Below are 13822 nucleotides of genomic sequence, written 5' to 3'. Positions count from 1 at the left end.
TGCCGTCGGCTGGGCCAACGAATATTCCCCCGGTCCAAACTGCGTGCGGTACATCGCGCGTAGACGCGAGGATTGTGTCAGCTCGATACCTGAGCCAAGAGACGCTTTATCGAGGATTCAATTTAATGGGGCTTTCTCAGCTCGACGCGCTGCGGCGTGATGAAAAATGGCAACCCGGAATAAACGGGATCTCACGCGTAGTTGCGGTACGATTTCCGAGTCACCGAAATAGCGAGGCGCGAGGTAGCTGCTTAATCGTTCGTTTCTGCGTCTCCTCCCCCTCCTGGAGGGAGAGAGAACCATTGTCAAACTTTACTCGATCACTTTTTATTCTGCGTCCTCCGCTGTCTCCAGTCGACGGTGATGTGCACGTTGGCTCGCGCTGTTATGGCTTTGTCGCCTTGCGTTACACACACACACACACACACACATACACGCGCGCGCGCGTGTGTACGGCGGAAATTCCATCGCTGCCGGCCGATGAATTATTCAGGAAAAATTCTCGCGGCCGACCGCGCTACGAGCGCGCGCCGCTCTCCTTTCGGCACTTTTCTTATCGCGCTCCTCCTCGTTCTTTAACGGCTCTAAGCCTGCCTCCCCGTCTCCCCCGCCACTCCAGCCGCGGAGTGCCCCGTGGATAGCTGGCACTTCGGCGGTGTTATTCCCGCTCGTTTCGCCGCGAAATCGCGTACGTACCTCGGTAATCCGCCGCGGCTCCTATCCGGCAATCTGCCGCGGCTTCTCGCTGCCGAGCGCGCACGTTAATTCTTAATCCCTTCGTTTCGTCTCGGAGTACACACCGAGCCGCGAGAGAAGTCGCTTCCCCGCTACTCCGCACGGCCGGGATGAAGTTAAACAGCGCGTCATTGGAGTAATCCAGTCGGCGATATTAATTAGATCCATAGAGATTATAGGGGAAAAGAGAGTGAGATAGGGAGAGGGAAAAAGAGAGCGAAGATGTTTGTTAATTCTCATCATTTTTTCCCCAAGAAGCGGAATCGCGCGAGTGTGCTGAACCAAGCCAGTAGAAATCCTCCCGCGCTAATTAACACACGAGCATTATCGAGCACGAGGAAATAATAATCGGGAACTGAAAATCTTAGTGGCGCTGATAAGCACCGACGTGGTTGCTGAATGATCGATCAATTCGGTCCGACGGAGAAGAACGCGCGCGCCGGAAAAGACTCTCGAATGACGGCGGGGAGGGACAGGCTGTTTGATATCGCGTGGTCGAAACGGAATCCTCTTAATTTCTCAGACGTTATTATTGTCTCGGGCAATTCGACGGCGATTCGAGCCGGGCGGCGGCACTCTCGAAATTCTCATCGCGTTTGTCTCCGTCCCCCTTCCGCCTCCCTCGAAACAAATAATTCCCGCGGGCGGATGTAATTTATTCGAGGTTGCGATCGAACGCGCAATTAAGCAACGGGGACGCAAAAAAGAAGGTAACAATGACCTGGGGTCTGGGGTATTAATCATCCCCGGACTGTCGTCTCTTTTCTTAATAATTTCAGCGGCGCGGGGAACCGTGGACGTCATTACTCAAATCCATTGCAATTAAACGTACAATCTGTCGCCGATCGAGTAAGTCGTGCTCGACGCGACATGAGTCCGGTCGCGACGGTGCACAGTGGGGTCAGATGACATTCTTTCGTTCAAAATCCTTTAAAGACCTGCATTTCCAACCGATCATCGACACCAATGGATGAGGTCGATCCTGAATAAATTCCGAAGAGATCTGTCTTGCCAAAATTTAAGCAAACATTTTTTCCTCGTCCCACCTAATAGAGCCCCAAAAAAAGGAAAAATTATCGTTAAACGCGAGAAACTTGTGAAATACTCATTATTCGACACTTATTTCGATCTAATAGCATATTCAACGGATTGAAATTATGAAACCAATCAACAGACACCTCGAAATTTATCGATCTTGAATCAGAAACCCATTGACCCAAAACTCATATGCCCAAAATACAAAAACATCAAATATAGACGTTAAGCAGAAAATCGAGGGATTTTGAGTTTTGAGCCCATCAACCTAGGAATCTATCAATCCGAGAACTTTTGAGAACTGATGAGCTTTGAAATTCTGAGTTTTTTAAAAGGTGATTATAACCTCTTCTGGGGTCTCGCATTTAGTATCCATAGGCTCGAACCCATTGAGGTCGAATCCAAGACACTGTACTTTAAACGATAAACTTTTAAGACAAACCCTAAACCCATGAACCCTGAGCCGATAATTTTTTCAAAATTTCGACCAGACAGATCTATTTGGAATTTATTCAGGATCAACCTCATGCATTGATGTCGGTGATCGGTTGGAAATTCAGATTTCTAGAGAATTTTGAAAAAAATTGTCTAGAAAATGTCAACAGATGCCAAGAAATGTCATCTGGCCCCCACTGTGCGGCGGGGCGGGAGATAAGCGAGATAAAGCGAAACAGAGGAAAAAAGGGGAGGAGATGATGGCCGGTCGCGTCGCAGTCGCGTCATTAATCGTCGTCGTCGTCTTCACGTCCCCAAACAGTGAGTCCGAGTTTGGAACAGCCATATTCTTAGCGTGGCGGCCACCGACTCGCCCCCGTTCGCTCCTCCATCGTGAGAATTAATGCCAGGTGCCGTTGTTATTTATCATCAGGCTCGTTTTTTCCACCCGGCCGTCGTCGGGACTCGGGGGAGCGATGTCTCCCGGCCCCGAAGCCTGGAGAAATATCACGGGGGTATCGAGAAGGACGCGCGAAATTAGCCGCTGGGGAAACACTTCCGTCGGATGATGATAGCGGCGCGAGGCAGAACTCGCGGAGTACGACGGTCCCGGAGAAACGAAGGCTTATTATCGCCGCGCGAGGCCGATCGTCGGGGGAGAATTCTCCGCTCGAAGGATCAGATCGCGACGTGTGCTCGCACGCGCGAACGCAGTGCGACTTATTATTCCGCGCAGAGAACGCATTATAAATTTACAGACGGACCGCGCGCGCGAGAGCACAAGAGCGAGTGGAGAGGAGAGAGTGATCTCGCGAGGCTCAGTGCCGTGAGGCGCGAGGGGTGAGAGGTCGCGTATAAAACTTTAACGTCTGCGCGGCTTTCCGCGTGCGCGCGCGCCGGGCTTTTAGGGGGAGCTTTACGGCGCGATTTCGACCGCGCGACGAGCGATCACCGTAGGCTCCCAGCGCCGCGAACACGAACGTGTTGCGCGATCATCCGCGGTGCTCGGCGGCCTCGAGGAATCCGGCGTCTTATTATCGGATGCGAGTGCGCGTCGCGAGGTAATTAACCGCGATCGGAGCGGGTGAAAAGAAGATACCGCGAGGAGAGAGGCCGAGAGAGGTGAGAAGGTTAAAGGGCGAGAAGAAGTGTAAGAAAGAGGTAGACAGAGAGAAAGAGTGACGCGAGGAGGGATGAAAGGGGGGTAGAAATGGACTGAACGCGAGGCAGAGAGACAGAGAGAGAGAGAGAGAGAGAGAGAGATGGAGCGAAAGTGTGGGTCGGGGAGACCAGCGGTAACGAGTAATGGAAGGTTATGGTAATGTTCTTAGTCCTGGCACTCACCGTTAGTTCGAGGCCGAGCTATCAAAGGGGGATAGAAACTACCCCTAGGAGTAGTTATTTCACCCCTTGAAAGCGGCTTCGGGCCGCAAGTGCATCGTCACGGTAACGATCCGGACGGACGCGGTGTTCCGTCACGGCAATCTCGCAACCCCGGGATGCCCCGGCCGCCTTCGAATCGGCTCGTGCCGTTGCGCGAGCGCAGCCTCTCCTCTTCATGACCTTATCATTCGTTCGACTTGTTTTTAGCGGCCGAGGCCACGCGGAGAGCGAGCGATACGAGCGAGTGCGTCGCTCGAGCGGCTCTCCTCCGGAAACGCGTTCGCTTGTCGCTCAGATAAACCGGTGGAATCGAAGGGGGAAAGGGGGCAGGGAAAGAGAGCGTGTCGAGTGACAAAATTGTTACGTCATCGATAATCTAACAGGGTCTTCTGGCGGGACGTCTAGTTATTTGTCCGTTTCCCGTTAGGATGTAATTCTCAATCACTCATGATTGGGAAATGATCGGGAAATCCTTCGCGCGACACTCCTTCGCTCGAGACACCCGATATATTCTGAGAATCGCTGAGCAACAGCCGCCGCCTGTTACTTCTTCACTCTCCTATTGTGCGATTTGCGATAACAATAATTGGGATTATTATTTCACGGCGGGAGTTTCGAAGGAGAATGGTAGTTTTCGGAAGGGAGAGCACAGCGCGAAAGACTCCCCCTCGTCTCGTCTGCAGATCTTTCTTCGGCGGCTTAAAAGACAGCTTTAATTGAGCCTCTCCCAGGCCGCTCGCAGATGGCGACTTTATTATCGACATTCAGTATAATTAAGTCGTTCTAAGCGGTGGGAAAGAAGAGAACGAGAGAGAGAGAGGGAGAGAGAGAGAGAGAGAGAGAGAGAGAGAGAGAGAGAGAGAGAGAGAGAGAGAGAGAGAGAGAGAGAGAGAGAGAGAGCCTGTCTCTCTCCATCTACAATAATCTCCAGATACTGGAACGGAAACGTCAGTCTTTTGCGCGTTGCAACGGCCATTCGCTGAATACAGCTTCCTTTTTCGCTTTTTCTCTACCACCCTCTCTTTGTCTCTCTTTTTCGGCGCGAGGCAGAAAATGTCGCGGCAGTTTGTCGCGCATGTTGCACCGCGTACAGAAAAATGCACGTTCTATGTAATAAAATATTTTATTTATTTAATCTCTCTCTCTCTCTCTCTCTCTCTCTCTCTCTCTCTCTCTGTTTTATAGTTTGCGTCCGCGAGTGCCTACTATAATTAAGCAGAATGAATTTCACAGGCATAGACGCGAATGTTCTTTATTCACGCGCGTGTTTTATTCACAGTGCAAGAGCACAGCGAAAATATTTGCTCAACGATTTGTTGCATTTCCGGCAGATTACCGTACATTATTTCCCTCTAAAACAATGATGCGTGACTTTGGCGCACAGCGCAGTCTGCCGCGCCGTACATCAACTTAATATTATAATTTTAATTAAGAACCAGTTAATACACGCGCACACACACACACACACACACACATATATATATATATATATGTACGTACATATATTGTATATGCGCGTGTTACATTCGGCAGTTGATATTTGCATTCGCGTGGCTGCTCGTTTTGATGTGAATTCACGAGCTCGTGCGAAAGATTCGCGACTAAAATAAGACGGTGACAAACCGTAACTTCGTTATTAATTTATGCTGCATTCTCGAGAGTGCGTCGTCGATGAGCATGACGGGATATAACGCGAAATAACGTGGAATCTTTGTACGCGCGCTCGCGCAAAGTCGCCGGGTTTATCTCAAATCCGAAGCGTTCGTCGCGAATGAGGTCGGGATATTATGCCGCGACATAATTAGCCGGCGTCGCGCGAAATCCAGCGGCGTTCTCTCGCACCAACGATAAATGTAATATTATCTGGTTGGTATTCCTCTCCTTTCTCTCGGCTCGCACCGAGGTCCGCACCTTCTGACGCGACATTTGATTTCTGTTCCGATAAGCGGCAAATAAAATTAGATTTCGCGGGAGCGCGCTCAAGTCGGCGGAAAATTTCTTTTGCCGGGGTGCTTGATGGGATTCCAGGAATCTTCCGATATCGCGTGTCTCTCCCGGAAGACACATGGCTTCGATAAAAAGGATCGCATCGCCGGTGAGGCGATCTCGGGAATTCCTTTGAAAAAAAGAACGCGAAAGAAAGAGAAAAGATAGGATCGAAGAAGTGAAGCGAGAGAGCGAACAAGGCGGGCGCGAATTTATGTTCTGCACGCATGTCGATTTATGGCCCGCTAATTGGAGGTGGAATCGGCAGCGGGGAAGAAAAAGACGAGCCGAACGAAGATGGAGGACGGGAGAGCGAGAGAGGCTGAGAGAGAATATCCATCGCGCAACTATTTAAGAATTAATTCTCGGACAAAATAGTCTCCGCACGCAATCTCACGCGCGAACTCTCTCTCTCTCTCTCTCTCTCTCTCTCTCTCTCTCTCTCTCTCTCTAACTCTCCTCGGAGATTCAGCTGCTCCCGGCTAGTCAACATTTGTGTCGGGGTTAATTAATTAGCAGTCTGTGAACTTTCGCCTTCGCTTCTGCCGTCCACGCGCGCACCGTCGTCGCCGAGACGTCGAAATTAATCCTGCCCTCTCGACGTAAGAAAGCGCGATCTCTCGAGCGGGATATCCATCCCGGGGAATCCTCCGGACGGTCCGAACGTCGTCGAGCTGATTTGCCTTTGACACGCGCTTTTCATTTGACACGAGAGAACGAAGAATTCCGATCGGTATATTCGTCGTGAACTGTTGGTGTCATAAATAGATTCCGTCCGACGTGGAACTCGTCCTTGACGCTTACTTTGCAGGAAGTTGCGCGCGAGTACTTTGCCATTTGTGCCCGAAAATTTAGCTATTCAGCAACTGTACGCGAACCGGCGACTGAGACGATTCCCCGCCACTGTCGTCGCCGTCGTCGTCTTCGTCGCTGGAAATTTCGTTAGGATGCTCGACTCGAGAGAGGAGTTATTTTTACGAAGTCAGATTTAGGAGCCTCGCTGGCCGGGCGTCGCGCTTTAATCTACATCGAAATTCTAATGTGGCGCGTTTCTTTAGCATTTTATGCTAATGCCCGGCTGCGTCGGTAGCCCCTTAAAGTTCACTTTGACAGCTTCGCCGGCAGCGGCGGCAGCTGATGAAAACGGCACGATCCCTGAGTCGCATTTCGCACGTTTCGGAAGAGTTCCGAGTCGTGTCTCCAGCGCGACACCACTTCCGAGGCTTTCGCAGAATATTGACTCTACTCACTTCTCGAAGAACGTTCAAACGTTTTATTTGTTGTATTCTCATCGACCGATTAGATTTCTTAATCGACGTAAAACGAACAATATCTCTATACGGATTCTGTCTGCCGCGGTGATTATCGTGCAAATTTACCGGGATTAGATTCAGCGAAGATTGATCGTGCGTCTTCGGTCTTTTTTTAATTTTCCTGTCTTCTTTCCCTTTTTCTTTTTTTACGCCTAATCCTCCAGTCAAATATGGTCGAACGTGCCGCGGGTGTTTTACCCGCTGAGACTCGGAAAGACACGACTACTTTTAATAACCCAGCAGCACCATCGTCTATTATATATACGGCTCTCACTTACAAAGTATAATGCCTCCTCGTTTTTACGCTCAGTATGCGTCCAATTTTAATACTCTTGCATCTATTTTCGTTTGGCCCCTCGCATTTCTCCTCGTTTCTCTTCTGACGGTCGTCTCGCTCCTCCGCTCTATCTCTCTTTCTCTATCTGCTTCTCCGCTCCGAAGGAAATCATTTCCCATTTCGCTTTATCACGCTCGTCGGATGCACCGAGAGAGAAAGAGAGAGAGAGTGAGAGGGGGGGGGAGGGGAGAGAGAAATTTTCCGTGTATCGCGCGCTCCTCCGAGGAGCGCACCGGAGTCATAAGGTTTATAGCATGACGTACGCTTCATGTCGATTAATTCACCGGGCAGCGCAGCGCGAAAGGCTTCCGTTTTCCGAGCCGGCGACTACGACACGGTCATGTGTTTACGTCGTGTTATAAATTACGGAACGTTTCTCTGTTACAGAATCCGAACAATCAGGTCGCGGTCTCCGGGCAGAACCAGGTATCCGGCGCCGGCGAGACTCAGGGCGGCCCCAACACGGTCCTTCGTGTCATCGTGGAGCACATGATCTACCCGATCTCCCTCGACATACTCTACCAGGTACGTAGAACAGCTTCCGGCGCATAAGGGCCGGCTCTCGTTTAATTATTTCGTCCCTTCATATTGAAAGGAGTCGCGCGCGCGCGCGTGCGCGCAGTATCGCGCCGATGAATTATACACGCGAGTTTGGAATTATACACGCGCGCGTGGTGTATATGCATGCTGAAGAGCGATCGAAATTTTTTATCGCGAGTTGTTTTCACGTAGCCGCGGATATATCTCGAGGGCGCTCGCGGCGCGTGACTTTCGTCGTCGGGAAGTTTTATTGGCACGTCGAGAAAACTCAGCGGAAAGCCAGCGTTGAGCAACTCGGCGGCCGACGGCGTATATCGGCGCGACGGGATCGATGCGGCGATATCGAGTGCGTCCGTTGCACACGGCGAAAAAGAGAATTAGAGTCCGTGATTGGCGAAGATGGCCGAAACGACGAAGGTTAACACGATTTAGCCCGCCGATGTCGAGTCGCCAAAAAATGCCGCTCGTTCGTTCGCCGCGCGCGCGCGCCCGCGTGTGCACTCTGTGTGTCTGAGTTGCTGAAATTTCGCGGACAATTCCGTGATCGTTAACTCGCGTGCGGATATTTGGTCAACGTTTACAAGTCGGGCGTGAATTCCGCTTGATTAATTCGCCGAGTTGCGGCCGCAGCGAAGTTACATCGCGTTTTACATATTGAGTGCTCGTCGCGAGCGTCGCCCCGGTGACTGTTTGCAGTTTTTAAATTGAATATACGCCGGCAGGGGCCCCTGCGGAGATAACTGGATTTTAAATAATTGATTGTTAAAGTTATAGAATAATCTCTCTCCTTGCCGGTCGCGAGCGGCGAAACTGTCGCAGGCAGGCAGGCAGGCAGGCAGGTAGCCGACCGCTTTTCGCGCGCGTCACAGCGACGGATTTTACACGACGTTTGTAAGACGCGCTAATTGCGCCAATTTCACTAGTCGTGAAATCAAGGACGCTTCGCTTCCCCGCGCGGAAATATATGAACCAATTACCGTGGCGAATCGGCGAGGCGGTTTCACAATCGCGCGTCGAACTGCTGGATTTCGTACGAACTCGCACAAATGCGTTCACCGGGTTATATTTTAAATCGTTAATTAAGTCAGGATAACTGACATTTCCGCACTCGCATAATTCGCGCGATCGTGATCGCCCGAAAACGGGCGATCCGTTAAAATCACGAAGAAGGGAAATCGATAACTCCGTAATTCACAATTTCGCGGACGTTTGCGCGCGCTCGCTGATCGCGTCGATGCACATTCGCGAGGATATAAAGCCGCCCGCGAAGCCGCAACTTCGTCACGGCCGGCTGTTTTCCTTTCGCTGAGAAAGCAAAGAGAGGCGAATATTGCAGCCTGTCATTAAGGTAGCGCGAGCCTTATCCTCGAGGACATCGGATAACAGGATAACCGGAGTGCTTCCGGTCCGAGTTGAGTGGCCCATGCATTTTTAAGCGTGCTCCAATAGCGGAAGCGAATAACATGTCCGGCTAGAGCGCGCGCGCGCACGGAAGAGCCGTCATTCTTACACAGACGGTCGCGAGCAGCTTGACAGGTGTACACTTTGTCGTTGTGTTGTTATCGCCGTCCTTCAACACAGGCGAGGCAACAATATCGATCTTTCACACATCGACGGAGTCGATAAAATATGTGACGCGTGCGAGAGGAAGACTGGGGAAGAGAAGGAAATAGAGGGATCCCATTTTCGGGCGTACATTAAAAAGCGTGTTCTCCCGAGAGATTCATATTGATTCCCCGAACGAACGGAATTATACACGTCGTCCGAAGCGAATGTAAATTACGGAAACGCGCGCGTAGCAGAAAATGCAATTGGCGTGACAATCAGTGTCTGTTTCTACTCGGACGTTATCGACGGCCCGCAAAAGTAACCGCTCTCTCCTCGCTAGGAAACGCTCTCGGGAAGGTGTAATTTACAAATCGTGATAATTATTCGCGCGGAGATATTCGAGGGGGATTTGTCTCGTCGTCGAGTCCATCTCAATACCCATTTCGCCCGGTTCCTCGGGGAGAATTACAAATGCGAGCGAGCGGCGTGCGCGAGGAAACTATCTTTAACACTATCGATTTACCCGGAGCGCACGCCGTATACTGGGTGGCGATTTTCTTTTTCTCGCGGCGGGATTCAGGTCGTGGCGGGGTGGGGAGAGACCGCCAGAGAGAGAGAGAGAGAGAGAGAGAGAGAGAGAGAGAGAGAAAGTGATGAACAGAGAAGAGGGAAAGCGCGCGCGCGGGAGCAGCCGCGCTAAGCCGATAATGGACCGGGCAGAAAACATTCCCGGATTACCAGCCGACGATTGGCCGGCTGTATTCGGCTACGTAAGTAGGCTTTACACGATGGTTTTGGCAGCGACGGACTGGATTTGTGTCTGGTTGTGTGTATGCGATTTGTAATCAGCTCGAATGATCAAGCCCGCCACGTCGAAGCCAGCCACGTCGGGGCGAGCCTCGCCCGGATTTTTCCAAGCCGTTCCGTTTATGTGTGTGTCGGATAATTTGTGTCGCGGAGGAAATCCGCTCGCGCCGATTGACGTTCATCCGGCCGGCTTATCCGAACGACGACAGCGTAAGAATATCCCGCGCGAATCGTCTCCCGCCGAACGGAGCCCGGGAGAACACCCGTGGGAACGTGAAATGAAAAGCGAACTCGGACTCGGCAGCGCTGATTAGGTCGCCACGTCACCACGTGGACACGTTAACCAGAAATAGACCGCGGGCGCATTCTCGGGGACATCTCCTGTGCGCGTCGCGTCTTGCCAATGTCCGACATGAGATCGTCTTGTTCCACTCGCGCGCGCACGCGCGTGTAATCCGACGCGGCGCTTCGCGGAGGAGCGTGCAAATGCCGGCTCTCCTACGGCCGACGGATTAAGCGTTACCTCGAAGTCGCGATCTCGCTCTCTGTTATTCAGCGCGAGCAAGCTTTGCAAGGTAAATGGACAACGACGATACAGACCACGGTAGATCGCGCACGCGTCTGAAGCGCCGATCTCGTTGCTCTCCTCTCTTCTTCTTCTTCTTTCTTCTTTCTTCTATTCGAGCAGAGATTCTCTCGACGTGGCCGTGTGGCGACCGAGAAAGCGGCTTACCACCTCTCACCGCGCCCGGGACTTCGATTGTCTCTTCCGGCCGAATTGAATTTTAACTTGCTGCTTTATTTGCTTCCCCCCCTCCCCCTCCCCCCCCACCCGCGGTTTGCGCTCCTCGGCCGCGCGACCTCTTCGCGCGATTAACCGACGACCTCCGGGCGGCGAAGCCAATTTACGAGGCGACGGCGACGGCGGCGGCGGCGGTGTTTCTTCCCCCCCGTGTCTCCTCCGTCTTCCCCCCGCTCCGGAGAAATCCTCCCCCGATATTTAACTTTACGGTCTCCCGAGCCGAGGCGGCTAAATGCCGCGAAAAGTCCACTTCGCGGGGGCTGAAAACTTCTTGCGCCAGGGAAGGGGGAGAGGCCGCGTCCCCCGGGGGAGTCTCGAGAAAGGGGTGCAGGTGTTCAGGTGCACGCTCCAGCCAGGCTCCGGCAAGCCGGCGCCCTGAAAACTTCGTAATCCGGCCGATACTATTAGCCGCCGGAAAATTCCTAATGACCCGTGAACCCGACGAGAATGTATCGCGCGAGAGAACTTCGCCTCGCGCATCGAGTATCACGCGCGCGCGCAAGAATGCCTCGTTTCCCGCGAGGTATAAAGTAACACGGTGTTTAGTCGAAAAAACGGGCAAGAGGAAACGGCAAGAAAGCGCCCTGATAGAGACGAGACGGATCTAAGAGTCGTCCTATAAATCCGATTACACGGTCGACGGATGGAAACCCGTAAAACGATAGCGAGACGAGTGAGGAGGGCGGGGGTGAGGGGGAGGGGAGGGGAGCAGGGAGAGCTCCGTTCGTTCCTTCGCGGTAATTTCCGCGCTGTATTTTTTCTTTTTCCGCCGCCCTCGATGCATCCCTTCTAAGCTTCCCCGCTGTCATACTCGTCCTCCTCCTGCTCCTGCTCCTGCTGTTCTCGAAGTTCGTGTTCGAGGGCGCGCCGAAGCTCGAATGTAAAACCGGTCGTAACGCTCGCGGATCCGCGGAGCGTAAAGGGAGAGACGGCGGGCTTTTAACATTTACGCCCCCGGTTAAATGGCGCGGGAACTCCGTCGAGCTACACGACGGCATAAACTGCCACTATCGGGGCCCGCTCTGCCACCTGGGACGCCCTAAATCTCGTCTTATTAAGGCCCCCCGCGCCGCTCCGCGAAATGGCGACCGACGGGCGGCGGCGGCGTCGTCGATGCCGCGAGCGGGAGGCGAGCGGGCGATTCCGCAGTGTGTGCAGCGCGGATTTAATCGCGTCTCTCGTTTCTTTCTATCCCCTTCTGCTCTCCTTTTCTCGTTTCTCCTGTCCGGAACTGCCGATTATATGCACGTTGGTTTCTCAATAAGAGAGGTCACTCGAAACTTACAGCCGCGTGTACGCGCGCGGACTTCCGTTTCCGGGTTTTAGTCGGAACATTCGGCTGGGAGGGATTGGTGGGAGGAGAGGAGGTTCTTTCTCGCGTATAAACGCCTGCGGCTCGAACACGAACGGGCAGATTAAATATAGACGCGGGAAATGCATGTGAAAAATGTAGACCGGGCGAAATGCGGGCAGGCGAGTGCAAACGAGCGCATTTTAACAAAATTATATGCGTATTGTGCGCGAGAAAAAAGAATTTTTAATCTTGCTAATACGAGCGCGCGCGCGCGCGATAAATGCGCTAACGTAGCGCTGCGCGCGAGGCCGCTCCTTCCGGGCGTCGTCGTGAAATCAGACGGGATTTCTCGTATGAATTGCTATCGTTGCGTAATGAAAAATTGTCCCGAGCCGGTGAATTATAAACGCAGAGTAATGGATTTCGTAAATAGATCATCGTCGAAATTGCGCATTCGCTAAAATACGCGTTTTCTCTGAAACGCGCGCGCACGCGCGCGCGTGCGATTCGAGCGTAATATTTTTCGAAATGAAAGCTGTTACCGAAATTATCGGAGGGAACGCACGTAGCCGGCGGCCGGTTACTCTCGCGGGGGATGAAAATCGAAACGGTAGAAGTGACGAGCACAGGACGACGGCTGGCAAATTAATCACTCGACGATGGCGGCGGCGGCGGCGGCGGGGGCGGGTTTTGGCTGGCACGGCACGGCGGTGCCTTCGACGCGGCTGTATGATTTCGATAGGAGCCGCGACGGAGGAGCCCCGACGAAGAACGAATATACGGTGACTCGAAGAAACGCGGGCAGAGTGCGAAAATAGGGATGAAAGGGGCCCGAAGTTGGTGCTCACAGAGAGAAACATTAATCAGCCGCCTCCTCGCCGCTGTATGATTAATGGCCGTTAGGCAAGCGTCTAATATCTCGGTTCGATCGTTCCGGTTGTTCGCTCGACTACGAACAAGCACTTCGACGCGCCCGCCGGTCTTTTACGCGTTGTCACCTCGCGCACACGCACGCGCGCGCTCTCACTCGGAACGGGGCGGAACGCGCAATTAAGGGCGTTAATCAGCGGCCGATCAGCTCGACCGATTGTTTCTTCGCGTCATTAAACGCGGATCGGACGGCGAGGTCAGTTCATTTTTGTAAAGTTTTAATTGATATTAATGTCGCGGTTTGCCGGAGAAAGAAAGAAAGGGGCGGGGGGAGAGAGAGAGAGAGCGAGAGAGAGAGAGAGAGAGAGAGAGAAGCACACGTTTCTCATCGTTTGGAAGTCGAAGGACAGGCGCGATGATTAATTGGAAGCTCATGAGACCGGATTAAGCATACGTCATAATTACCGTGCACTCGCGACTGCGCGAGTTTCCGCGCGACCGCGATAAAGTGTTTCGCGGTAATCGACGAAGTTTCGCGCGGTATTTATCTGGTATTCGCGTTGAATTACATCGCTCTCGTTATTCATGTTTCAACGGCTGCTTTGGCGGCTGAGAGAGTTCTGTCGCCGTCATCGCGAGTGTCGCGAGAGAGAGAGAGAGAGAGAGAGAGAGAGAGGGAGGCAGGGGATCGCAGGGAGAATTTTCACGACTGCATTGTTCTTTGATAGCGTTGTTTT

General features: G+C 52.6%; 1 protein-coding gene across 13 annotated transcripts in view; it reads left to right on the top strand.

Moving 5' to 3' along the window:
• The window catches only part of heph (polypyrimidine tract-binding protein 1 heph), a 420294-nt gene that overhangs the window by 378484 nt on the left and 27988 nt on the right, over window positions 1-13822 (top strand). For all 13 annotated transcript variants that reach the window (XM_025299499.1, XM_025299497.1, XM_025299496.1 and 10 more), the window contains one exon: window positions 7612-7749. In XM_025299499.1, coding sequence (XP_025155284.1) covers window positions 7612-7749 — 138 coding nt within the window. The remainder of the gene's footprint in view (window positions 1-7611; window positions 7750-13822) is intronic.

Source organism: Harpegnathos saltator, unplaced genomic scaffold (assembly GCF_003227715.2).
Source record: "Harpegnathos saltator strain DR-91 unplaced genomic scaffold, Hsal_v8.6 scaffold283, whole genome shotgun sequence".
NCBI lineage: Eukaryota > Metazoa > Arthropoda > Insecta > Hymenoptera > Formicidae > Harpegnathos > Harpegnathos saltator.
This window is presented reverse-complemented; position numbering and strand designations above follow the sequence as displayed.